A 24991-nucleotide genomic window follows, 5' to 3' on the forward strand; every position below is an offset into this window, starting at 1 on the left:
CAGCAAAAGGGATAAAACATTCACTCTAGCACATAAAACACATAAAACACTTTTCATCGACATGACGCAATCGAAACACAGGCTTCATACGGGTCCTCGGTGTGCATTAAACGAGGCAAATCCTTGCGAAACTCGTGCATGAACTTGACGCAGTGGCCACCGCGGTACAGCAGGCCACGACAGGACACCTGCAGCGCGTATTGGAATAACTGCGGGTTCTCCGTGGAATTTTTAAACTTCTGCACCCTGTCTTCGACACGGGCGAGATAGTGCACGCAGTTCAGGCACTCCCCGGCCTCGTCTTCCGACATGATGGGGTCGGGTTTGGGCCGCGCGTTCATCAGAGCTGGGTCGGTTAGCGGTGTTGCTGGGCCAGGGGGGGAGCGGGCGTACCATAAATGGAAATTAGGAATATTACAGTGAGTAGGGAGATGGTGAGGGAGGGCAGTTTGAGTCTCATGGTGATGCTGGGGGGATTCAATCCAGACTCAAGACAGTCAGGGAGACGCGCCAGCTGGACTCACCTCCTGCTCTAACCACATCGGGCTAGTGTCTCTTATTAATAGATGGACCGTCTGTATAACCTCACTTTCGACAACTACGGAAATACGCAAATACCCGATAGGCTTATCTGTGGGAAAGTATTGAAAATGTTAAAAATGGAAAGAGGTGTCGGTCGCTCCTTCCGCGTCAGTTCTTCCCATCTATCAACACAACAGCCATCTCCCACTCACTCACTGTCACCCACTCACGATCACCAATTACTCAATTATCCAGCTACTCAGCTTCACCACGCTCTTTAATCATATTTTCATCATTAGTTCTGATAATCCAATCGACATATTTCCTCTGCCGTCTTACCATGTTGAGTACTCTGCAAGCAGAGCCCACGAAGAAGGTGCACTCCGGGTCAGATTCTACACGGGTTTGGCGCCTCACCTCTACAACGAATGGAACGACGAAGTCCAGCCTGTATTATGACCCGACGAATCTCGAAGATCTTGTGGAGGTCATTCGCCAGGTCCTCACTAACAACGGATCTCTCGACGAAGTGATCGAAGGACAGACCAACGAATCCCACAATAACCCAGAAACTGACAACAAAATTGACCCTGAACCTGCTCCTGAAGACAACCCAATAATACCCTCTGCTGTCGACTCTGCGTCCGATCCTCCTGGTGCTGATCTTGGAGACCCTGATGGTAACTCCGCCGACTCTCACTATATCCACAAACTAATTGTATCTAGACGACACCTTGGCCTACGTTCGGGTGCCGCACAGTCTTCTAGGGCTCTCTAGACAGCGTCTATCCCTAGACACAAAACCATTCCAAGTTTACGATGCAAAAGCCGGTCGTATCAAGTCTTCTGTTTTCCATGTGGAGAAGCACAACCCACCGAATTCTGGTATCACGAGCGATGTTCCTGACAGGACAGACCAGTCATCGGCAATTTCACCACGCACTCTAGAAGTATCCCCTCTTCGAAGGACTGCGTTGCTTCCCGATGGTGGCAGTATCCGGCCCACCAAAGACCCCGTCGTTTCCAGTGCGTCCGATTACAGCCGCAAATCGCAGTCACAAGGGTCGTCGCCTCCCACTTCTGTGGCCTCCATGGTCTCTGGTCAGGCAAAACCAGAACCAGGTACAACTCCTGGGTGTAGGGGTTCGAAAAAGAGGAAACAGCGACCAACAAATAAAGCAAAAGACGGCTCGTCCACATCGGCAAAGAAAGTGAAACTTGCGACGACTTTACTGGACCACGATCCAGTGCCCGATATACTCAGCGACAGTATATGGATTCGTCTTGGGTTTAGGAGACGACCCCAGTGTGACTTTATGGAGCCTTCGCCTGTGGCAGAAGCAAATCCGTTCGTCAACCACGAAGCAGTTCGTCATTTAAGAGACTTGTTGGATGGGAAGAGACCACCGTCAGACCTTTATGTTCCAAAGACCTCAGAAGAGAAACCACCAAAAACTATACGGAAGCCCGCGGTAGACAGTGTGCCAAATGGTTTGTCCAATGGCTTGCCAGAAGGCTACCATGAGGGCTTGCCAGTATCAATTCCTGACCAGTCCAACCCGCCGCCGTGGGAGAATGCCTTTTTGCCAGACAAGACAAACCCGCCAAAACCCCCAGCGCCGACAAAGGTATCCTCGTCGTCGAACCAGGACGTGTATGTTGACGCTCCGAGTGTAAAGCCACCGTCGTCATCGCCAGCGTGGGCGATAGAGCCGGATGATTCAGGGAGCAAGAAGGCGTATTTACCACCGGGGGCCTTTGCTCATCCTTTGTCTCCCACTCCGGATTCCGAGGCTAAAAAACATACTGTCCCTTTGTGTTCGAACTTCCTCGACCTTCCGAAAAACAATCTAAGCGTCAGGGGAATTGTGAGCTTAGGGAAGTGTTCGTTATGCGAACGTCCCCTAGATGAACTGCGGTATTCGCGCTGGGAGCAGGATGACGGGCCAGAGCACCAAGAAGACGGCCAGATGAATCGAAATCAAACGCAGACTACGCTGGCCGAGGCGGGAGGTCGAGGCCCGATATTCTGGTCACGACACCACAGATATGGCTATGATGACCCGGTGATCTCCAGCTGTGCAGGGTGTTCAGGCACTTGGCACAGACAATGTACTGAGCGCTATATGAAACTTCAGGGACCAGCTGGCAAGAAACTTGAATGCCCAGCATGTGGCGATCAGTGGCTTTGATTTTGCTGGTGTATGATTCTTTAGTTAGATGTTAGCTTATCGCTGTTACAAGTAGGTACAATTCATAATAGGCATTATTAATTGGCCAGGGTATACTCTCCTAGTAACAATTTAAGTTTATAATCTTCTGTGATCCCTGCACTGTCTCCGTGTCTGCCCCTCCATGCACAGCCTCAGTCTCACTCCTCCTTCAGCCCAGCTTATCCTCACTTCGAAGCAGTGTCAAAATGGCAAACGATCCCATCCTTATTGTCGGTGCAGGCATAATAGGCCTTACCCTCGGCCAAGCCCTGAAAAAGGTTCCCCCAGTTCCATCCAGTCCCATCCAACCCAACTAACCCCCACCGTCAGCGAAATATCCCATTCAAAATCTACGAACGAGACCCCTCCCTCGCAAGCCGCTCCCAAGGCTGGGCCATAACCCTCCACTGGGCCCTGCAATACCTCCCCGCCCTCCTCCCACCGGAGACCCTAAGCGCAATCGAAGACGGCCAGGTTGACCCAGAGGTTGCAAAGAACGACACGGGCAATTTCCTCTTCCTCGACCTCAGCACGGGGGATGTGAAATGGCGTATCCCGCCGAATAAACGGTGGCGGGTGAATCGTGAGAAACTGCGCAGAGCTCTTTCGTTGGGGATCGAGGAGCATGTCGAGTGGGGTGTTAGGGTTGAAGACGTTCACGTCACAAATAAGCTGGGAGCAGAAGGAGAAGGAGAAGCACGTCTTATCTACAGCAGACGCAGTCCAGATACAACTGCCCCTGGAGAACTATGCGGAACTGAACAAAGTCCCCCCGGAAAACTCATAATTGGCACCGAAGGCGCACGCTCCACGATCCGGCAGTTCCTCTGTCCGACGACATACAAGAATACCCGTCTCCCCGTGCGATTCACGGGGGTTATTACATCCTTCACAGCCGAGGAGATTGCACCACTGCGCGCAATGGATCCGCTACTCTTCCAGGGCTGTCATCCGGAAACGGGTGTATATTTGTGGTTTTCCATGCTTGATACACCGACAGAGGATGAGATTAGCAGTGGCAGTGGTAGATACAAAGTGCAACTCGGCATCTCCTGGCATGTTAAATCCCCTAACGATGAAGTCCCGTCGTCAAATGCAGATAGGTTGGCGAATATGAAGCGCCGGGCTGAAGAGTTCGTTCCGTTCCTGTATGACACTATCCAGCGTATACCGGAGGGCACGGAGGTTGTGGAGGTTACCCTGGCAGATTGGGGGTGCCCGGTCTGGGATAATAGGGAGGGTAGGGTTACACTTGCTGGGGATGCGGCGCATGCGATGACTATGTGTATGTCCCCCATCCTTTTTTAAGATCTTAGGTTTGTTTTCTGTGGATGCTAACTGGTATAGATCGCGGGGAGGCGTGCAACCATGGTATTCTCGATGCAGTGCACCTTGTTGAAGCTATTGAGAAGGTCTATGCTGGCAAAAATTCCAAAGATGCAATAGATGAGTACGAAGCTGAAATGCGAGAGCGGGCACAGGCCGCTGTGTTGCTGAGTCGACAGGCTTGTCTGGATGCTCACGATTGGGAATCGCTTAATGAGAATTCGGCGATTTTGAAGAGGAGGGCGCTTAAATAGATATACTGCCTCTTTAACTATCTATCTACAACTGGTGAATAGATATACAATAAATGAAAGTCAAATGCATAAGAAGGGAAGTGAACACAGGAAAGATATAACCAAAGAATGAACGTCGAGACACCAATTAATGTTGCTATCATCGGCGACGACAATAAAACAGAACTAGGAACAGTCTAAAGAAGAGCACCTAGGACGGCAGCAACAACACCAGCACCACCAACTTGGAGACGACCAGCTCCAGAGCTGCCAGTCTCACTCGCCGCAGAGCCAGACCCAGTAGCAGTAACAGTGCCCGTACCCGCAGTACCAGCCTGGCTCATCATCGAGCTACAGGTGCCAGTAGGCTGGGTAGTTGAAGTCGTACTCGCCGACCCACTAAAGTCACAAGCCGACGCAGCGCCCTGCTCGCTGTAATACTTGTTCAGTGCCCAGTTAAGCTGCTGCTTGGGCTGGCACATCCCGTACGCGCCATAGGAGCCCGTGGTGCCGTTCGCAGAGACACCGGTGCACTCAGTCATCCCGCAGACGACGGAGAAGAGGTCTGCGTAGTCGGTGGCCTTGACGGAGGAGTCGACCACGCAGGCGTTTGCGGCGTCCATGCAGCTGCACAGGTCTGTGTTTGGGGTTGGAGGGAGCGGGGAGGCGGTTGCAAGCCAGGTTCCGGAACTCACAGGGGGACAGGATTGTAGGGCTGTGTTTGTTGGTGTGTATGAGGCCTTGTTTGTTCCGGTTGCTGAGACAGCGTTGATCTGGCTGGAGTAGTAGCTGTAGTCGGCGAGCTTGGAGACGCTGGTGCTGTCGACGACGGAGACGAGACCTATCTCGTTAGCATATCATCATAAACAGTGTAGAGAGAGAGTACCATAGTCATTCGCCTCCTGGAAGTACATATAAACAATACCCCCAGACCAGACATCATTCATCTGAGTACCAAACAACGCATCAATCTCGGTGAACTTCCTGGGCGTAACATCATTGCATCCATACTCCGCAAAGAAGACAGGAACCGAATAATCCTGAAACTCCTCTGTGCGATCCTTATAACCACTCGCCGAGTAACTACTATCCCCACACCAGGAATAGATGTTATACCCCCAGAAATCAATCCCATCCTCTTCATCACCACAGTTAAAGTAATCCGCCATGGCCTCGCGGATGCTCTTATCGTCGTTCGTCGCATAGCCCACACCCAGACCAGAGCGGTAGTTCTTACTCTTGATATAAGCCTTCATGTCCCGCACTGCAGCCTTAACAAAGGCACTCGCGTCCGTCGTCGCAACCGTGTTCGACACTTCATTGCCCGCAAAGAACCCCAGCGTGTTCGTATACCCGGCCATCTCATCAATGACGCTCGTGTACCGCGTATAAAGCGCCGTTTCCCAACGCGGATCATTGCGGTTGATGCTGTCCGATGGGTCCGAGAGATCGGCGATCACGTAGATCCCTGCGTCGGCGAGCAGCGACATGCACTCCTTGTGGTCGGCTGTTGGGTCGATGGCGTACACGCGGATGGTGTTGGTGTTTAGGTCTTGCAGGATGGGCACGTCGCGCTTGCACGCGGTTGAGTCGGACAGCGGGTCTTTGTAGTCTGTGTCTGAGCTGGACGACGTGCTGTTTGCCGAGTAGTCCTCTGCTAGGGTTAGTGCTGTATATCGAGTGGGTTGGGTTGATTGTGGGCGTACGTTGGTATGCGACGCCGCGGATGTAGCTGGTCTCTGTTAGTAGTGATCTAGCATGTCAGGTTGATGGGATTACAATTGAGTGTTGTTGCTGGAGTAGAAAAATTTAGAGCCCTACAGGCATCAGTATAGACCTTCATAGAGTATCCGTCATCAGTACCTTGATAACAATAGGGTCGACATCGGCCACAGCCTGGCCAACAAGGCCCGCGGCAGCAGCAGCGAGCGCGAGCTTCATGTTGTTATTTCTAACGAGCGACAGTGTTTAGACTAATTAAGCATCTCTCTAGCAAATCCAGGCAGGCAGAAAATACACATATATACCGTATAATATAAAGCGCCGCTGACGCGTCCCGACCACATGCCACAACGGCAATTAAAACCGAGTGGGCCAATTCAGCAATCTCCGAGGACTCTATTTCTGGATCATATCATGTAAAAGACAGTATTAGAACTGGAGTGGACTGGTCTGGAGTCTGGAACTAAGACTAGGACTAGGACTAGGGTGGATTAAACTAAGCCACCCGTAAAACCGAGCGATATAACGCGCCAAACAGAAAGCAGAAGCTGAGGGAAAGGACAGTCTAGTGGAACCGCAAAATAAATAGCATGTAGGTAAATCGGAGTTTAAGACGGCTCCACAGCTTTTTATCAAATTCAAAACCTTCAGTTATCATTCATTTCGGAAATCATGCGAGACGCTGGGACGATACGCTGGGGCCGTCGTGCGTTGATGGCGGCCTCGAAGCCGCGGATGGTGTCCAGGGGACGCTCCAGTCGGGGACGAGTTGGGTTCGACCGGTCTGGGTCGCCTTATTCAGTCCGTCAGCATGGATCAGGAACATCGTGGAGGGAAGCACATACTTATCACCTTGCCTTGTCGGTCGAGGTGCTGAATACCGCCGAGCGACACGGACGGGGCTGTCGGCGGTTAGGAGTTATTCCACTGTTTCAGAGACCACTCAGGGGACATACCGAGCTCGTCGGACTTTCCGGAAATCGAGTTCGGGGAAGTCTTTGTGTTGTCGCTCTGGCTGGACCCAGACGACGCTAGAGAAGGCGGCATTTTGTCGGTGGACTGTAATCTGTCACAGCAGGTGTCTTCTCTGTTGTCTCTTGTCTGAAATCTGGACGGCCATCGCAACGAGCATAAGCCAGCAGGATATAAGTCCGGCGCTCACGACCACCTTCTGATCGCGACATGGCAGGCCGTCTGCATCGGGAGCGATCCGTGCGTCTGACGCGGCCGGAACAGGCACAAGCAGTGTCCGTTGGTTCGTTTCGGCCGGCGAGCGCCAAGCTTCGACTAATGCAGCGACAAGAGGCTTAGCCGGCGGTTTGTGCCCAATGACGAATATCATCTGGGTCACCGCCGCGCAAGCCATTATGACCGAGTCAGAACCAAATGCAACCATTATGGCTAGTCTAGGCAGCCATATTCAACATGGATCGGCAGTCGGCGTTGTCGCACCGGTGATTGTTGGCCATCCGGATTGGGGGGTCGGACGCACACGGACGAATACGCGGCTGGAATGTGCAGGTGGCAGGTTGACAGCACCGGAAATGGAAATTGCCACAACAAGGAGATACCAGAGAGTGAGACTTAACATCATTTTGACACAAATGTCACCACAATTGTGCCCTGTTGCCCCGACCGTTGTGGATGGTGGCGTGTTGCGATGATGTTGGGGCATCCCCACCCGTCAGGAAATCATTACCGGGCAGTCAACCTATTGACATTCACCTGTTTGCTTGTTCGAAATCGCAAGCGTCCCCATCGACATCGAAATACGATCCAGCCAGTCCAGCGGCCGATCGTCTCCTGCGAATGGGCCTTCGATTGTGGCGTTTGGTACCGGAATGCGGCCCCAAGCACCTCCGTCTTCGCTGCGACCGGCAACGCCAATGCGCTTCTTATCTGCCTCCAGCAACACGACAAGCTGGTCAAGCAGCGCGACACCAGCACTCAACCCTTGAAGACACCGGCTGACGACAGCCCGCACGTGCGCAACCTCCCGTCGTCCACCGGGGTCACTCTTCTTCTCCTCCATCTCACTCGCCTCGTGCTCCCCAGACGCCGACGCAAGCTGGTGCTGTAGGTTTCGCTGAATCTCGCGGCTCCTCTGGATCCGCTCAACAAGCTCCTCTCTCGACACATCACCGGCGCCTTTTTTGCCCTCAATGATAGCCGTGGCATCTGCCCAAAACCCCGGCCCCAGGCTTATCTCATTAAACACCAAATCCAGAACCCGTCCAATCCAACTCCCCTTCCCAGCCCGAAACTCAAGTGCACTCGCCTCCTCATTCGCCTCGCGCCAGTCATCTCCACCAAGGAACGAGGGCTGTCGACGCACAAACGCATCGGCCAGCAAAAACGACCGGATAGTCACCAACATCGTCCTCGCAAACCCAGCTGCATGGGCCCTCGCACCCCGCAGCTTCACCAATCCGCCAATGCCCCCACTATGAACGAGCCACGAGTGTGGTGTCAGCGGATCCAGCATCTCGAACACGCCGAGCATAACTGCTGTTGCTAGCGTAACATCCGCTGTCCTCGTTTTCTGGTTCGCAACTAAGCGCGCCAGAGAGCGCAGTGCGCCGCCGTATGCGTAGCGGCTGTGGTCGATTATGGACGGGTCCCCGTGTTTCACGCCTAGGTACCACAGGTTCAGCACGCGCATTGCGCACTCGACCGGCTCAGTTTGCGCGAGCTGGTGGTGGCGGATGAACTCGAGCCAGTTTGGGTCGAGGCGGGGTGCGAAGTGGGTGAAGGTTAGCGGGAAGGTAGTCATGATCACGTATTCGAAGACTTCTTTGGCTTGTAGGTCGAGCGCTTTGCGGGTGAGATTGGGCGCGAGCGATGAGTCGATTGGTATGCTTGCGCGGGAGCGGGCTCGGACCAGGGAGGTAGAGGACGAGGACGAACTGGAGGACGGCTCTGCTTTATCGGGGTTTACAAATGCTCGCGCGTCGATGAAGTCGCTCGTACTGGGGGTTCGGTTGTAGAACTTCAGGACCCTGCGGTAGCCCGGGCAGCGGACCCCGCGTGTTTGACAGCGGACGCATTCTGGGTGGGTGCGATCACACTAACTGGTCAGTACGGACGAGAATTTCTTCGACAGCCGGGGACGAGAGAGTCAGGGCGAGAAAGGAGGAGTTGAAGAGCTCACTTTGACGCGACGCTGGAGACACTCGCGACAGCTGCTGCTGCGCGGGATGCCAACCATCGGGTGTGGAACCGCTGGACAGGATGGAGTCGTGAAGGTACGTAACAAGTAACAACAGGTCCCAAAAGTCCGGGGAATTGAGTCAGGGATGAACCATGGCGTGAGACCCCGCTGGACAGGAGCGAGGGGTGGAAGAAGCCAGAGTCAGCCTCTGAACACGAGGCCGCTGATCGACTCGCCAAGCCCGCCTCGTCCAACAGGCATCAACTTCAGCTTGGACGTAGTATACACCATGCTGGTAGGGTGTGTTTCTAGAGTAGAGGGGTAATGATGTAACCTGTGCACTCCTTGCAGCGGCCATCCAAGCACAGTGGACGAGGAAAGTGCTCAGTATGCTACACGAGTCATAACTCGTTCCTCACGCCAGCGGCCATTTTTCCTTTTTCCTTCGTCCTTTTTTTTTTCTTTTGCAGAGAGCGCCCGAGGGTCCTTCTCGAACAGGAAAGAGCTTAAGCGCCCGGCGATCAGACGGTCAGTCAGGCCAGCGTCGTTCGCCGTTCGCTGTTCGCTGTCAGAGCACTGCTTCTCCGCGTATCGAACATTCGAATCACAATCCCCGCCGAGTTCCCGTCTTAATTAGGCTAGCTAAGGATACGTCAAGCGCTGTCGAGCCGAGGATGGGAGTGGTACTTTGGCAGCATCCGAAACGGTCGTGGTGCATTAGTCCAGCTCGCGGCGGTCGCGGCAATCAAGATGACACCAGTAACTAATCTAGATTTATCCAGAGTTCAGAGTTAGCTGTGTGATAGAAGAGTTTCGCAGAGTCTCAGGGAAAAGGTACCGAAGTTTATCAAGTGGTCGAAGTACTTCTGTTGGGTCTCTGGGTCAATCTCCCGCGCGATCGTCGCAGTGCATTCCACGTTGATTGCGGAGGCGTCGGCGATAATTCTGGATGTTTCGAGGGTCAGGGATCGCATGAGCATGCGGAGAGCAGAGAGATGTGACGAGTCACTCCGGCTCGACTGGAATTTGAATGCACGAATTTGTTGCTCTCAGTTGTAAGGAGGAGAGTTGCACAACGGGTGACGGTCGATCAGTTGACTGACAGGTGGGCTCTGCTGCAGATTCTCCATCTTCTCAACACTTAATCCAGCAATAACGCTCACCATCCAAAACGGCGCAGTCAACGTGCATTCGGGGACCAACTCGAATGGACTAGACTCTGTCCCTAACGGCCGGCCTGCATGGACTGATACCGGGACTTAAGTCTTTGTTCTTCTTCCCTGCTCTCTTCTCCTCCCCACACCCTTTCATCAACACCACGGCATTGATTGTCTTCTCTAAACTCTCATTGTTTATCGCTGTTTGCTCATCAGATCCAAATGGGGGACCAACACGTCGAACCTGATACTCAGCACATTGAGCCTGATGTGCGTTCACCTATCGCGTGGCGCTTCCCTCGCTAACACAACACAGACCTTCAGCGACAAAGATTCCAGCTACCAGGGATCGTGAGTGCTGCAGTCCATCGGCTGACCATTGCTGACTCTCGCAGGTTGGGCGATGCCAGTTACACAACCAGTATCACCTCGAGTGCGATGAACTACACGTTTGTCTTCCCCTTCTCTTGCCACTAACGGTGCTGACGGCTCCAGTTATGAGGTACTTTTGCACGATTGACCACCTAAACATTCGCTAAATCCTCCAGAACGGCCGCCGATACCATTCATACCATGAGGGAGAATACGTCCTGGTATGCACCTTGTCGCCTAGCCAAATACCCGACTGACAGACCAGCCCAACGATGAACAAGAACAAGACCGACTTGACCTGGTCAGTGTGCCATCGATTACCGTGAGCGAAATTAACAACAGCAGAGCCACCACATCTATCGCGTGCTATTGAAAGGCGAACTCACCCGTGCACCCATCAAGAACCCCTCGCGCGTGCTGGATATCGGAACAGGAACGGGAATCTGGGCGATTGACTTTGCAGAGTGAGACCTTGTTGCCATTGGGAAGTCCTTGCTAACACGCTGTAGTGAGCACCCCGCGTCAGAAGTTATCGGAAATGACCTCAGCCCTATCCAGCCCTCGTGGTACGCTTGACAATTCTGCAATATAATGCATACTGACAACATGTACAGGATACCCCCCAATTGCCGTTTCGAGGTCGACGACTTCGAGCAAGTCTGGTCCTACAGCCAACCCTTTGATTTCATCCACGGCCGCGAGCTCGAAGGCTTCATCCGCGACCACGACCACGTATTCCGCGAGGCCTTTCGCAACCTGAAGCCAGGAGGCTACTTTGAGATTTGCTCTATGGCCGTCAACGTATTCTCCGACGACGGCACACACCTCAACGCTCCAAACCTGATGGAGGGCGTCAAGAACATCCACCTGGCTTCGGAGAAGTTCGGCAAGGACATGAATACGGCATCTACGTGGAAGGGACGGTTGGAGCGGGCAGGATTCGCCAATGTCGTGGCCGAGAATTACAAGGTATTACACACTGACCCATGAGCCACGATGCATACGTTAACAAGACAACCATAGCTCCCGCAAAGCCCCTGGGCCAAGGACCCCAAAATGAAAGAACTCGGTCGCTACCACCAAGTCAATGTATTCGAGGCGCTCCAGCCATACTGCTCCGCACTGTTCACTCGAGTTCTCGGCTGGGAGCACGCCGAGGTAGAGAAGCTGGTTGCAGGTATGCGCAAAGAGCTGAAGGACTTGTCGATCCACCCGTACACCAATGTAAGTATTGTTTATGGGCAGAAGCCGTTGGATACGACAGCCTGATGGTGGTTGCAATCAGTGACTAGTGGGATGAAATTTAAGCGATTTCAGAAATACCAGTTATTCATAGCTTAGCAGTAATGATAGATGCGGCGTTGTTTGTTATCATCTTGCAAGGTGGCATCCACCTAGTGACAACAATATACCTAGTACAAGTCACAAGTACAAGGAAAGAGGACGTGTCTCGTGACCCAGTACCTCTGTTTCATTTTGCTTTATTTCTGTTAAATCTCCTTCGCTTTTTGGTCTACATTCCCAATGAGATCCTTAACTGTAATCCGTTCTCCTTACTGAGAGCAGTCGTGTCTATTAGAACATGATGTCAAATTTTCCAGCGTCTTTCATCAATTGGCAAGGTGGCCGAGCGGTCTAAGGCGCGCGGTTAAGGCTTCCTAACTCGGATCCCCTCTCTTGATCTCATCAAGTTTCCGCGTCATTAATTTGGCGTGGGTTCGAATCCCACCCTTGTCATTCTTTTTTTAGTTTTTCTTGTTATTTTTCATAATTCGAGTTGATGGGCTTGTGGTATTTTTTGATCAGTTCTGGTTGTTTGTATTTTCAACGTTTATTTATTTCTCTTATTTCAATATGTATTTGGACAGTTAGACTGTTTTGCGGGGTTTTGTTCTTGTTCGATTGACGCGTGAATATATATATATTTATAACTCGAACTACTCTTAAATAGCTCCACAGCATACTCTCTCCCTCCCATTATTAGCATATCGAAGTGGCAGCATGTTATCATTCGACATTACAAAACCCCTCGAGGTTTCGGGCTGCCTTTCCACTGCATTATATGCAATTTAGCAGATATCTCCATTCTTCGACGTATCCCATGGCTTAGGGCTGATGTCCGCTCCTCGCTTACTCTGACGCCGTATCAAGCGTCGAATAGAATCTTTGATTCTCGATGATACATCGACGCAGACCTCGTATTCAGATGTCTAATCCCTGCAACAGATGCAGCTGCGTGCTTGAGTGCGTGTGCTGCGCTGTCAAACCTGTTTTGTACCCGGGGTAATGCCCTGGCAATGCAAGGGTGATCGAGGCAGCCGTTCAGGTCTCTGCATCGTCTCAACAGTCACGCCGAGCAAGGTCTTGGTTCCTCGTATTCTTGATGATCCTGCTCCACCCTCCGAGAATTTATTGTTGCTCGTAATTCATTTCATCATGTTGATGTTGCCAGCCAACCACGAGGAACTGCAAGGCATCTCAACCTCAAACGAGATGACTGATATCACCCTGACTCGTCGAAGAGATCCAATCTTGGAGCTGAGAGATGTGATTGCAAGATGCAAACCCCGAGTGGACTGGCGGTGAATCAGAATGCCATCTCATATGCAGTGGAACAAACAGTGATCCACACATGTGCATGATCAGATTCAGCATCTCCCCGAGCTTTCCGGCCCCTCCACCTGTTCCCTGCTTCAATTTTTGTTCCATGAATCCCCCCTCGGAAAGTTAATTTGCAAATGAAACAATCTTCGCCATATTCATACTAATAATCGCCCTGAAAGAAAGAGTGCAGAAGCATGGCAATTATCCGCCCAAGACACACCGTCGAGGCACCCGCAACAAACCTCCTCTCGTATATATTCGACTCACCATACAAGAACGAAGATGAAGGCGCGTGGCCGGATTCAGAACCTCTCCTGGTCCCTGCATCATCAAAGCAAGAAACTGGCAGAATCTCAGGATACACAATAACCCAGCTCGCGTCCCTGACCAAACGCATTGGCAACGGCCTGCACCAGCTCGAAACATCAGGGAAACGCGCAATGGTCTACGGCGATGCGAATTTCCATTTCCCGCTTGCTGTATTAGGCGTTATTGCCTCCGGCGCAGCATGCAATGTCCTCCCGCCCTGTCCGGTGTATTATCTGGTTGAGCGGTTGCGGCAGTTAGAATGCGACACCGTCCTTTTCGCACCGGGGGATATTGACACTGTCTACGCGGCAGCAAAAGAACTCGGAATTCCGACAGAGAGACTGTTCGTCGTCGACGAAGCACTTACCGGAAATGGGAACTATGGCATTGATCGCGTCAGACACTGGAGCTATCTCCTCGATACACCGGGAGGAGATACATACAAATGGCCCAATCTCTCACCCAGCGAGTCAAAATCAACCACAGCCCTGCTGCTGTTTACATCTGGGTACACCCCCCACCCTAAGCCCCAGTCTCTGAAAGTTTATCTGAAACTGTTAATACTGATAGGCCAGGCTGTAGAACAACAGGCGCCTCCAAACTCGCCGAGCGCTCGCACTACGCTCTCATCGGCAACATCCTCGCGACGCTTCACCACTACACGCTCCGCCCACGCCTGCGCGAGATAATCTTCTGCAACTATAAATTCTGCGGTATGGGCTTCCTCACCCTCGGGTTGCTGATTCCGCTGAAGGCGCGGTACAAGTGCGTCTTCCCCTTTCCTCTGGAGCCTGGTGCGGGTGCGCAGAGCTTCGTTGAGTCGATTAAACGGTGGAAACCGAGCTGGGTCATGGCGCCGAAGCATCTCATGCGGGAGACTTTGGCGATGCAGGACGTCACTAGGGAGGATCTGGCGAGTGTACATCATGTTCTTACCGGCGGGGCGATTATCCCTTGGGAGCTTGTGGCTGAATGGCAGGGAAGGTTTGGAAGCCAGGTGCAGAGTACATATGGGATGACGGAGTATGTGAAACCTAGTCTTGTGATTGACTTTGTGAGATTCTAATATACAGAACAGAGCTGGTTTCTACACCATCCCTGATCCGACGATGCCAGTTGAGGACGCCACGACGGGGGTTTTGTTACCAAGCGTGGAAGCCAAGATCGTTGACGAGGAGGGTAATGTACTGCCCCGGAATGAGAAAGGGAATGTTTACACCCGGACTCCGTTTGTCATGGAGGGGTACCTTAATGATCCAGTGAATACGGCGCAGACCATCATGGAGGATGGATGGGTTAGGACCGGGGATATTGGGTGGGCTGACGAGGAGGGAAGATTCTATATTGTTGGCCGGCGGAAGGCATGTCTCATAATTGAGTGTAGCCTTGTGCGATATAATACTGACAGGACTAGGACCTCTTCAAAATCAAAGGCAACAATGTCACCGCAGCCGAGATTGAGACGGCGATATTGCGGAATCAAGAGATTAAGGATGTGGCTGTTATCCCCGTCGTTCTGTAAGACAGACTCTTCTCTACCCGGCCCAGCAACTAATATAAACGTTTCATCAAGACCCGGAGACGAAGAACCAGCTCCACGGGGCTACATTGTCAAGAAAGAGCATTCAAAATTAACAGCAGACGAACTAATATTATGGATGCAGCGGGAACTGCCTCCACGCATGCAACTAGTCGCAGGGGCTGCATTCATTGATACGATTCCCATCTCCAGCGTGAGTTGCAATGCTTCCTCAGATGGAATGCTACTGACAGCTGCTTAGGTCGGGAATAGCAAGGTTGACCGCCAGAAACTGTGTGATCTTGCAGCGAGCGAGATGCAGAATTGAGTTAAGCGTTGGGATATGGGCAAATACCGGCAGGGCAATAATCTACTGTGTACGGCCTTGCCTGAGCCAGGGGTTAGCCGAATATCCATTCGTCCGGACGAAGTGGTCATCCTGGGATGGCATCGAGTCACCGACCCCTTGTCCCTGCTGGCACCCCTGGGATGAAGTAGTCTAAGTCTTGTTAGACTCAGCGGAGGCGAGTCGACCGCACAGTTCTCTCCACAACTGTCAGGTTGTATTGACGGTTCTGGATCGACGTCGACTCGGATACATCCGCGGCATAATGGTCGAGCGTATCCAGATTGAAGGGCATACGTCGCCTATATAAGTATCCTGTGATGCTTCACCGAACCCTAGGCTGCTCAGCAACCAACATAACAATTATCAAGAATAAACAGGCACAAACAACCAACTCCTACCGAAGAAACCGAGGCAGTCACCGCTAGACTGCGAGGCTGCTAGTGGTCCCAGTAATAGTGGAGAAATAGACAGGGCTGTTTCAGCCAAATTGAAGGATTCCGCTAATATCCACTGTGGGGAGAAAATTCGGCACTTTGCCTTCACATGCACAAATATCGGAGACCAAGGAATAAAGGATTTAGAGTTACTTGAATCGGTCTCAATGGATTGGTCTCGTCGCTATCGTGGTGTTGACTGCAGTAACGACAGTAGATTGCGTGTGGATACAGCATATACAAGTCAAAGACAAAGTCAACCTCAAAGTCAAAGTAAAGTAGACTCATGAAACGTATTATATTAGATTAGATTGATTATACGTGCCCCCTCCCATTCGGCGACCAGGCATCCGACCTGGTCTGCGTCACCTCAAATGTCCGATGAATCCCCCCCATCCCCTGCTCAGCACTCGACCTCCCTGCCCCTATTAGCGAATGCGTCCTACTCTGCCCCCTCTGCTGCTGCTGATGCTGCTGCTCCGACGTGAGCCTCTCCTCGCTGCTATTATCGCTATCCCCGCGCCACCGCGTTCCCAAACCCGTATCCACATCGCCGTCTTCATCCGAATCCCGCCTCGTCTGGATAGTCGTCACCGTCGTCGCCAGCTTATCCGGGCGCAGACGATCAGCGCCCGCATCATCCAGCGAGCCCAGCGGGAACGGCCGCTCGTGGTTCGAGATTCCTAGCCCGCCGGGTCGTCGGGACCCAGAGCGTGCAGAGCGCCCGGGGAAGGGAGACTGGTTGTAGCTGGGGTCGTTTGTAGAGCCCATCCAGTGTCTGAGCAGAGGGCGTAGGGTTGCGAGACTTCCGGCTGTGATACCGAGGCCGGCTTCGATGTTGGACCAGATGGCGATTTCGACGGTTGCGTCTGCACTTGTTAGCTTTACGATATCAAATGGTTACAGTAAACGTACAGAGGAAATCAGGGTCGCGGAATGTTTTCACGAATGGAATACGGACGATGACGGCGGAGGAGGCACTATAAAATTAGTTAAACAAAATACCAGGGAGAAGAGAAGAGAGACATACATGCAGGCCATGCCCAGGATACCAACAACAGCAAATTTGGTATTCTTGCGCATATGCAGCTTGCGCACGATGAAGATGGGCAGAATGCCAACCGTAAAGTCCGTCAGCGCCGCAATGGCACTGTAGACGTAGGTCATTGTAATGACAATCTCAATGCTGATGCAGGTGCCCTTGATATTCGGGTCCATGGCAGTGCGCGTCCAGAAGTACTCGAGCGGCTTGCACTGCAGCAGCATGATGAACATAAAGAGCAGGCCGGTCAGCACGGTGAGGGCCATCACGGTCGAGAGGATCCAGATATGAAGGCGCTTGACGGTGATGCGCATCAGGAAGATGCAGACGGAGATTTTGCATCCGATAGAGGCGAAGCAGTAGGCGATTTCACACAGCCACCAGTACTGGATTCATTAGTTTATTGTGAGATATAGATTGATACAGATTCAAGTACCTCCATCGCTGTTACGCGCTGATGGGCCGTGAGCGCGGCGAATCTGTGCCCTGTCCCGTACCGGGCGCCCCCGATCATGCACCCAGAAAACATCAGATAGCATATCTAGATAGAGATATTAGCATCCGGATGTTCCGGTTTTAACAGAGCTAAGCCTACCATTGCAATGACCATCGTTGCATCATCCCACCCAAAGGCCTTGATGAGGAAGCCCCGAACATAAATACGCAGCAGGACAGCCACGCAGGCGATAGACATAAAGACAGACGCGACCGCCGTGACAGCCGTCGCCCGACGGGCACCATCGCTATCGTCCATTCTGTCGACAGCGGGAGTTCATGTCATGACAGGACGAAGACCCCGGGAGGCGGCGGATGGATCCTATATAACGGCGTGCAAACCGCAACGGCGTTAAGTGTCAAATCTTAAATGCCCAGAAGCAGCGCTCCGAGGAAAATAGCAAAACCTAATAGCAGATGAACCACTCGATAGCCCTGGCAGTGTTGCCGGATGCAGTTTAAAGCGAGAGAAAGCGGTGGTGATCGCGGTAATGACACGGCACAGTCACCACAGTGGCTGCCCCAGAAGCAGGTTTCTTCGGGGATTATTATTGGCAACAGACGCTGATAGACTCGTGCTGCCCCAGATGTTCCATTCTTCAGGCAAATGTCCTGTGGATCGCACCGGTCGTTGCCAGCCCTGATTAGCCTGCGCCGGTCCACTTGGTGCTCGCGGCTCGTACTCCCAGTTCCCACTGCACAAGAACAAGATTGGACGCACAGGGACTCTCTGGACTCCGCTCCGGCTGCTGGCGAGCAGCAAAGTGCCGAATTTGACATTTCGATGGCGAAGATCCAGGGAGTTTGTTGCCCAATCTGCTCCCAAGATCTGCGAGTGCTATCTGATCTCGATCGTTGGAGAAGCAGTTTTCGAGCTTCGCATCGGTATTCGTCTGGTTTGAGATCTTGTATTCCTGTAGCTGGAGCTGTTTCATCTCTTTCGAACCACGGTTGAGTGAAATGGCCGCCACCGTGCAGCCGGAAGCCCATCCCTGACAGGGTTCTCGACCGAGCATGCCAGCGGCCAGCCAGTACACTAGGCAGCGTTGGGAAAGTGAAGGCTCGCTGCTCCACTCTCTGTCAGCGGAAAACCAGGTTATTTAACCCTGTCTGGCGGATCACCGTAGACGCGGGACAGGCCTGCATACTCTGGACCCAGCGGACAGGCAGGACGGTGGACTCCCACGTGAGATCCTGCACGATTGTTGGCTGGAAGCTTGAGGCCTTCCACAAATATCTTCTTGGGAATCCACAGAGGCTCCGAGGAGATGGTTGGGAGAGCAGAGGGGAGAAGAGAAAAAACGAGTCAGCACAGATGCCATTACTAACCCCTGTCCACTCCTCGCGTGGAGTCCACAGCAGTTCGCCTTTCAAACATCGAACTAGTCGTGTGCGGTCTTCGAACCTTTGCTCATTCCAGCTCGCCGTCTTCAAGCCCAAATTCTGGTACGTGGCTTGCCTCGGTCACTAAGATTTGCTGGTCAGTTGTCAGCAAAGGTATTCCGGCTCATCTTCGGCAAGACACTATTGCCACGATTGTCGCGATTATCATGATTACCAGAGATCGACACTTCTCCAAACTGGAAATGTGTTCCGGGTGGCCCTAATGCCAATTCTAGCATGAATAGTTCGTTGCTTGCGCGGCTCCTGCCCGACCCGATGCCTGAAGGCCAGAGGCTGATCAGTGAGTACGATGCGTCTAGCAGGAGCAGCGAATCCTGAATGACAATTGGAGCTCACAGATCGATTGCCCTTTTGAACTCGGCTCGTGTATAGTTAACGCGTTAATAGACAAGAGTTCGTCTGGAGAACGCCTCAACGAAGCCTTCTTTGACCTTCCACGATCATATCATGCACTTGGCTTCGCAGAATATCTGGAAATTGCAAACTCCCCGCTCCATCCAGATCTCAAGGGGCAACACGAGAATCCACTCGGTGTACGTCCGAGAGTGATCCATATTATATCTCCGAAGTCGCCTGAGCCATGGAACATTCATCTGTATACTTTGCTGGCTTTTACTTGGCAGGATCCGATCCCATTCCCCTCGGTCCTAGAGAAGATGGAATGAGGTCGATCTGGCCCGGGGAGGAGATCTACGGTGGAGATGAAGGGGAAAGCTACTTCAGAATACGAGGTGGGCCGAAGGGAACAAATTTTGCAGGACTTTCTCGACGTCTCCGTGATCCGTGCTGATCCGATTCAACGAAACTGCTTGTCTAAATGGGTTAAATAGGGATGAACGGCTCTGGATCGGCACAGGGGTCACAGAACGGGGAAGTGCTCGAGAGTGTTGGGCCTGGCTTCTATACGCAGCTATAGACTCTGCAGAAATAACTGCCGAGTTTGAGATTGGCAATATTGATAAACTGAGAACTAGCTAGGAGAGCTAAGTTCAAGTAACTACTCAGACGGGCGTAGCACTCCGATAATTATATCCACCATGAATGGAGATAATCAGAAGCAGTATACTATCATTTCGCATGCTTACGAATATAGTAACGTGTTACAGGCACGGACTTGTACAGGAAACGATAAACCGACCTCACTGAACGGCGGTACCGGCTCCCTATCAAAATAGCCTGTCAAATCCGTTGGATCGCTGTCCCGTTGCTGAAGGGGAATCTGGCCGTCTGGAAACCCTGATATCATTTTTTTCCACTTGAGATCCTCGACATCCAGTCCAGCCCCAAGATCCATCCACGTTGTGACCAGAAACGCCCTCCCGTGGACGCCACAATCACGGAGGCTGAATTGATACTCGGCATCGCAGTCTGGACAGCTCAGGTGCTCGGATGTGTGATCGATACCATGACTGAAGCCCCAGCCTTCAGTGGTCGTAGTGGTATCTCCACCTTCAGGAGCGTCACCCACACTAGTATGCTTACAAACTTCCCTTTAATAGACAATTCCCTCGAACGCATTACTACACCAAAGATATAGACCTACATATCTACCGAAAACAGCGCCGGATCAAGCGCAAACGACTCCTGCTGGCGCTCGTACTCGGCCTCACAAACCGTACAATCAGGCCCCCAATTAACAACCCCGTCACGCATACCCGCCGAACGACTCGCACTGGCACTGCGACTCGCACTCTCCAGCCGTTCAGCACTCTGCCGACTCGATGGCCCCGGAGCCACCGTCACCGACTGAGCCCAAGGATATACATCTCCCGAACTAAACGCCGAAGGCGCATTCCCTGCCAAATCAGCGGGATCAGGGATGCCGGAGAGATCGAGGCCCTTTGCGCGGCCGATGCGGCGGATGAAGCTCTCGCTTATTTGGAAAGCGCGGTGGGAGGAGGGGTCGTTCTTTGCGAGAGTATGTAGCCAGCGGAGTGCCTTTTTGGATGCCGCGAGGATGATCTCTGGTGTTTGATTCTCGGAGACTGTGATTGTGGGGCTTTTACCGTCTTGTCCGGCTTGGTTGGCTTCGCCATCACCGTGGGCTTTTAGGAATGGGACGGGTCCGATGGAGAGTTGGATGAGGAGGACGGTTAGGGCTTGCATGAGGAAGTGGAGGATGCACCACCAGGGGGTTGTTTGGAGAAGCCATTCTGTGCTTGGGGCTTTTGGGAGGATGGAAATGAGGGAGAGGGCGGACTGGACGCAGGTTCTTGCGGTGTCGTTGCCGAAGCGGGAGCGTGTGAAGTGGATGTTTGTGCCGTCGTTCATGTCTGGGCGTGTGAGGCAGGGCCTGCTGAGGATTATCTGGGAGCTGTAGTAGGCGAGTGCGAGGCTGACTTGGTAGCGGTTATCGGGGGACAGAGCTGGGGTGTCGTGGGAGTTTGTGAAGGCGTAGGAGGGATGGAGGCTGGACAGCCATGTTTGGAGCTTTTCTTGGTAAGGGCGGATTCCGCTCTGGCCACTGATGCTGTCTTTGACGGTGGTTAGACTGTATATCGTGGTGACGGCCGCGTGGGTGATCATGGAGAGGTCGACCAGGTGGAAGAAGTAGAGGGACTGGGTTGGGCTGATTGTTTGGAACCACCTGGTTCGCGCTTCGAGCTGGGAATCGCTGGCGTAGATAGTCCACTGGAGGCGCTCCTCACGCAGGACAGTATTTCCTAGGAGCTCCTCCAGTTCAGGAACGTGGAACATGCTGTCGTCGTATGGTACTGGCGGATATAGAGATACAGACCGGTAATCGACGCATGAGGAGCGTCCAGTCATACCGGCCAGCAGGTGTTCCAAGGAGAAAATGCACCACCAGATACGGGTACGCGTCTCCTTCGAAACAGGGTCTATCTGGTCACCCAGTGCACGCAGATTCAGACCCAGGGAGGTAGCGGAGCGGGCAGCACGTCCGTTTGTCTGCCATGATCTACAACATCAGAAAGGTGATTGCTGTGCCTGGAAGAGCATACCGATTTATTTGACCAGCAGCCATATAGTAGATAGCTAGCAGCAGATCAAACTGGACCTGGTGCAAGTCTGCATGGTCAAGAACCAGATTATGAGAAGTATTAAGAGAGATAGCTCTCGAGAGAAAGAGGTGGTCGTCCACATCCTTGCCAGTGACAGGCTCCGCTAACTGGTAATGCTTCGAGCTGACAGCGAATACAAGATTGAGAACAGCAAGCCATTTCTGCGTGGGCTGAGCAGAGCCACTGTAAGCGTAGTTAAACTGAGATTCAAACAAAGGCTTATTGATAAGCGGAAAAGAAGGCGCTATTGATTCAAAAAAGATGTTTACAAGACGGGCAGCCCATGGTCTCGGGGGTAGCAGCCGTGGCTCGACAGGGAGTGAATCGGCTATATGGAGAAAGTCAACATGATAGCTCATGGATGCAACGGGTCCTTCCTCTGCAGGCGGTGCGAGATGGCGCGATTTATGGTTCAACTTGGCAGCTTCAGTGTCCAGCTTCTGCATCCACGCAATCTCTGACTCCTTCCCTATATACCCGGCTGCTCGACTCTGAAGACTTCGATTCGGATCTTCAGTTAGGGTATCTACCCCGTGCAGAGAACCTACCGAGCTAACGGAATCGGAATACGCTGACCATCGTCTCGAGTTCTCGGGAACAGCCTGGATGGGCTTGCAGTCAGTTAGGGCAAACCAGCAAGGACAACAAGCATACCTCAATTGCCTCCTTAAAACCCATTTCCGCCGCACTCTGTGTACTCTCTCTACTCTGCTCACTCTGCCTATTCTGCTCATCGCCTGGAAAACCCAACTCCTGGCTCTCAGCCTGTCTCGACCGAGTTCGTATAGAGGACAGCAGCTGGCCCAGCTGCACTACATTGCCCCCATCAAAGGCGTCCACAATATCATATAACAGCTGATGCAACGAGCTAAGCTCCTGCTCAGCATGTCTCTGAGCAAGCTTCCTCCTCCTATCCAGTCCCCTATCAAAAATACACTCGGTGCCGATTTCATTGCACTTATTGCACGGCTGGCCGCCTCCGCACTACGCAAGTTAACCAATGTTCCACCACATTGGGGCCCAGAATCAGTGCACGTACTTTCGACTTGCGCGCCTTACACGCCGTACAAGCATTCGAGCGCTTTGTCCGTTTCGGCAGAGGCCCCGTCGACCTCTGGGGATCATCAGGGGGGAAGGGGGCGAGAACACGCAGGGACCGGTGGGTAGCGGGTGACGTCATACTCTGTTCTTGCTCCTGGATGGCCAAAAAGGGCGGTTGAAAGAGCCGGGAGCAATAACGGGTCCAGATTGCTTTTCTTCATTATATAGGAAGACACTGTACTCTGTTTATACGGCAATGATATTTGTTTCATTGTGGTGATGTCAGATTGCAGACGTGATATCCCGCGTCGTGGGCTGACTCGCTGAACCCCGCACGCTGGCTGTTCAGATGGGCTGACATGACTTCAGAGGCGCGGGGGAGGATACGTCGACTGCTCTCGACCCCTACCGAGCCTCGTACATTGGGTTCCTGGTAGAGCATAACAATACAGAGTATAAAAAACGTAAATAGTTATGCCGCGGCGGAGTCTTGGCACTTGGCGGGGACCTTGGGGTGAGGACCTTGCAAGCTCATTTATTTTTGTTTAAAAAAGAGGAACCGGTGAAAATGGAGATTGACAAAATGCAGGCTGTGTGGTCTCTCCTGCTTGTGATCGTCTGTGTGGTGGCAGCAAAAGCGCAGGAGGTCGCCGCCGCACAAGGACAAGGTCAATGGCAGGACATCACGCAGGTCGTCGTCTCGAACATCACAGTCGTTGAAGCACCGAGTGCCAGACAGGAGGAGGAATATTCTCGATTACAGAATTGATTACAGAGGTCGACTGGGACATGGAACGCAAATCACCCGCGTCACCGGCTGCTCATGGCGCTGTACGGGTTCACTCGGTACAAGGAGCGCAACCTGGCTGAGGTGAAGCGATGGAGGGATATGTATAAGAATGTCCCGAAGAGCCAGCAGAAGCTCGTGGAAAAGACTATTGGATATACTCGTAAGTTGAACACGGTCGAGCATCTGTTTGAGGACAATGACAGGATTGCGGCGGATATTGTGCGACACGGCCTTGAATTCTACGATATACCCCGAAAAGAGCTGGACGAGTTTATCAAGGACATGCAGAAGGAGAAAAAAGGACCTGACCGCACGAGCGTTGTCCAGGGAATGAAGCACTTTGTGCGCGACTGGTCGGAGGAAGGACTGTTCGAGCGTGAAGACGCATTCAAATGCATACTCGACAATCTTGCGAAAATGGACCGTTCAGAGGACAAGCCAATCCGAGTATTGGCCCCAGGAGCTGGAGCAGGACGATTAGGATATGAAATCGATGCTCTAGGAGGTATATTCCCTGTACCCTGTCTACCGGTGATGTCTCCGCTAACTGTTCAGGCTTCGAGGTAACAATCAACGAATGGTCGATGTATATGAACCTCGTCCATCGATATGCAGTTCAAATAGCCTCGCCAAATAGTCTTTCTTACTACCCTTATATCGACTGGTGGTCGCATCAGGCAACGACGTCCGACATGCAGCGCGCTGTGCATTTTCCCGACTGGATTCCGTCTGCTTCGAGGGTCGTCATGGTAGAGGGCGACTTCACCACGCTTTTCTCAGACTCGGAATCAGGTTCCTACGATGTCATTGTATCTTTATTCTTTATAGACACCGCGCGGAACCTGATGGCGTACCTGGAGAACATCCACCGGCTGTTAAAGCCCGGCGGGACGTGGATTAATCTCGGACCATTGTTATACGGAACTGGGCCATGGCTGCAGCTTTCCCTGGACGAGATTGTCAAAGTCAGCGAGGCATTGGGTTTCGAATTTGACGTGGACGAAGCAGGCCCAGATGTATGCGGGACGCCAACAGCAGGAGAAGGACTGGATGGGAAGGTCAGGAGTCTGTACGTGCCCTACGCCCAGAACCCAAAGGGGCTGAGCCGGAATGCATACGATGCCCAATTCTGGCGAGCGACAAAGCGATAGAAGGGTTGCATAGACTAGTGTAGCTGAATAGACAAACCCCGCCAATGATGGACTTAAACTCTTGTTCCCTTGCCTTAAGTTAACGCTACTGAACAGAATCAGGATATGATCTGTCGATGCATCGGATTAGGCGT

General features: G+C 52.5%; 14 protein-coding genes and 1 non-coding gene across 15 annotated transcripts; 6 read left to right on the forward strand and 9 right to left on the reverse strand.

The window, feature by feature from the left end:
• Positions 1-53: 53 nt before the first annotated feature.
• On the reverse strand, positions 54-460 carry ASPVEDRAFT_34524 (uncharacterized protein; the record flags this gene model as incomplete). Its single annotated transcript, XM_040810863.1, has 2 exons — positions 54-346; positions 394-460. 2 exons carry the CDS (start codon positions 458-460, stop codon positions 54-56), a joined length of 360 nt encoding a protein of 119 aa, XP_040674123.1.
• Positions 461-609: 149 nt separating this feature from the next.
• Positions 610-2802, forward strand: ASPVEDRAFT_393951 (uncharacterized protein). The gene is made up of 2 exons (XM_040811912.1): positions 610-1202; positions 1249-2802. The coding sequence occupies exons 1-2, from the start codon at positions 863-865 to the stop codon at positions 2712-2714; spliced, it is 1806 nt and encodes a 601-aa protein (XP_040674124.1). The 5' UTR covers positions 610-862; the 3' UTR covers positions 2715-2802.
• A 139-nt stretch (positions 2803-2941) lies between these two features.
• Positions 2942-4315, forward strand: ASPVEDRAFT_89588 (FAD-dependent oxidoreductase; the record flags this gene model as incomplete). Its single annotated transcript, XM_040818654.1, has 3 exons — positions 2942-3013; positions 3066-4020; positions 4083-4315. The coding sequence occupies 3 exons, from the start codon at positions 2942-2944 to the stop codon at positions 4313-4315; spliced, it is 1260 nt and encodes a 419-aa protein (XP_040674125.1).
• On the reverse strand, positions 4268-6421 carry ASPVEDRAFT_394440 (glycoside hydrolase family 72 protein). The gene is made up of 4 exons (XM_040811925.1): positions 6158-6421; positions 6074-6111; positions 5181-6026; positions 4268-5135 (listed from the first exon to the last, which is right to left on the reverse strand). The coding sequence occupies exons 1-4, from the start codon at positions 6178-6180 to the stop codon at positions 4492-4494; spliced, it is 1551 nt and encodes a 516-aa protein (XP_040674126.1). The 5' UTR covers positions 6181-6421; the 3' UTR covers positions 4268-4491.
• A 242-nt stretch (positions 6422-6663) lies between these two features.
• ASPVEDRAFT_89590 (DUF2406 domain-containing protein) lies at positions 6664-7063 on the reverse strand (the record flags this gene model as incomplete). The annotated part of the gene is made up of 3 exons (XM_040818655.1): positions 6664-6809; positions 6862-6918; positions 6973-7063. 3 exons carry the CDS (start codon positions 7061-7063, stop codon positions 6664-6666), a joined length of 294 nt encoding a protein of 97 aa, XP_040674127.1.
• Positions 7064-7085: 22 nt separating this feature from the next.
• On the reverse strand, positions 7086-7412 carry ASPVEDRAFT_89591 (uncharacterized protein; the record flags this gene model as incomplete). Its single annotated transcript, XM_040818656.1, has 1 exon — positions 7086-7412. The coding sequence occupies one exon, from the start codon at positions 7410-7412 to the stop codon at positions 7086-7088; it is 327 nt and encodes a 108-aa protein (XP_040674128.1).
• A 315-nt stretch (positions 7413-7727) lies between these two features.
• Positions 7728-9224, reverse strand: ASPVEDRAFT_89592 (Zn(II)2Cys6 transcription factor domain-containing protein; the record flags this gene model as incomplete). Its single annotated transcript, XM_040818657.1, has 2 exons — positions 7728-9083; positions 9168-9224. 2 exons carry the CDS (start codon positions 9222-9224, stop codon positions 7728-7730), a joined length of 1413 nt encoding a protein of 470 aa, XP_040674129.1.
• Positions 9225-9820: 596 nt separating this feature from the next.
• ASPVEDRAFT_89593 (uncharacterized protein) lies at positions 9821-10141 on the reverse strand (the record flags this gene model as incomplete). The annotated part of the gene is made up of 2 exons (XM_040818658.1): positions 9821-9930; positions 10006-10141. 2 exons carry the CDS (start codon positions 10139-10141, stop codon positions 9821-9823), a joined length of 246 nt encoding a protein of 81 aa, XP_040674130.1.
• A 405-nt stretch (positions 10142-10546) lies between these two features.
• On the forward strand, positions 10547-11965 carry ASPVEDRAFT_57483 (class I SAM-dependent methyltransferase; the record flags this gene model as incomplete). Its single annotated transcript, XM_040815343.1, has 9 exons — positions 10547-10594; positions 10641-10675; positions 10720-10777; positions 10873-10917; positions 10962-10997; positions 11042-11160; positions 11206-11262; positions 11311-11665; positions 11720-11965. 9 exons carry the CDS (start codon positions 10547-10549, stop codon positions 11963-11965), a joined length of 999 nt encoding a protein of 332 aa, XP_040674131.1.
• A 347-nt stretch (positions 11966-12312) lies between these two features.
• On the forward strand, positions 12313-12433 carry ASPVEDRAFT_t139. The gene has a single exon. It is a non-coding gene; the product is annotated as a tRNA-Leu (tRNA).
• Positions 12434-13388: 955 nt separating this feature from the next.
• ASPVEDRAFT_394821 (uncharacterized protein) lies at positions 13389-15841 on the forward strand. The gene is made up of 6 exons (XM_040811932.1): positions 13389-14117; positions 14180-14632; positions 14688-14970; positions 15024-15127; positions 15183-15342; positions 15391-15841. Exons 1-6 carry the CDS (start codon positions 13495-13497, stop codon positions 15454-15456), a joined length of 1689 nt encoding a protein of 562 aa, XP_040674132.1. The 5' UTR covers positions 13389-13494; the 3' UTR covers positions 15457-15841.
• A 385-nt stretch (positions 15842-16226) lies between these two features.
• On the reverse strand, positions 16227-17707 carry ASPVEDRAFT_143970 (uncharacterized protein; the record flags this gene model as incomplete). The annotated part of the gene is made up of 5 exons (XM_040807953.1): positions 16227-16780; positions 16827-16891; positions 16942-17339; positions 17390-17494; positions 17549-17707. 5 exons carry the CDS (start codon positions 17705-17707, stop codon positions 16227-16229), a joined length of 1281 nt encoding a protein of 426 aa, XP_040674133.1.
• Positions 17708-17713: 6 nt separating this feature from the next.
• Positions 17714-18564, reverse strand: ASPVEDRAFT_394403 (uncharacterized protein). Its single transcript, XM_040811923.1, has one exon. It carries the CDS (start codon positions 18436-18438, stop codon positions 17815-17817), a length of 624 nt encoding a protein of 207 aa, XP_040674134.1. The 5' UTR covers positions 18439-18564; the 3' UTR covers positions 17714-17814.
• Positions 18565-20268: 1704 nt separating this feature from the next.
• Positions 20269-23397, reverse strand: ASPVEDRAFT_394227 (uncharacterized protein). The gene is made up of 4 exons (XM_040811916.1): positions 22915-23397; positions 22530-22859; positions 21816-22477; positions 20269-21772 (listed from the first exon to the last, which is right to left on the reverse strand). The coding sequence occupies exons 1-4, from the start codon at positions 23053-23055 to the stop codon at positions 20392-20394; spliced, it is 2514 nt and encodes an 837-aa protein (XP_040674135.1). The 5' UTR covers positions 23056-23397; the 3' UTR covers positions 20269-20391.
• Positions 23376-24926, forward strand: ASPVEDRAFT_47516 (uncharacterized protein). Its single transcript, XM_040813800.1, has 2 exons — positions 23376-24211; positions 24262-24926. The coding sequence occupies exons 1-2, from the start codon at positions 23740-23742 to the stop codon at positions 24855-24857; spliced, it is 1068 nt and encodes a 355-aa protein (XP_040674136.1). The 5' UTR covers positions 23376-23739; the 3' UTR covers positions 24858-24926.
• Positions 24927-24991: the final 65 nt, after the last annotated feature.

The sequence above is a fragment of the Aspergillus versicolor genome, assembly GCF_001890125.1.
Source record: "Aspergillus versicolor CBS 583.65 unplaced genomic scaffold ASPVEscaffold_15, whole genome shotgun sequence".
NCBI classification, from domain to species: domain Eukaryota; kingdom Fungi; phylum Ascomycota; class Eurotiomycetes; order Eurotiales; family Aspergillaceae; genus Aspergillus; species Aspergillus versicolor.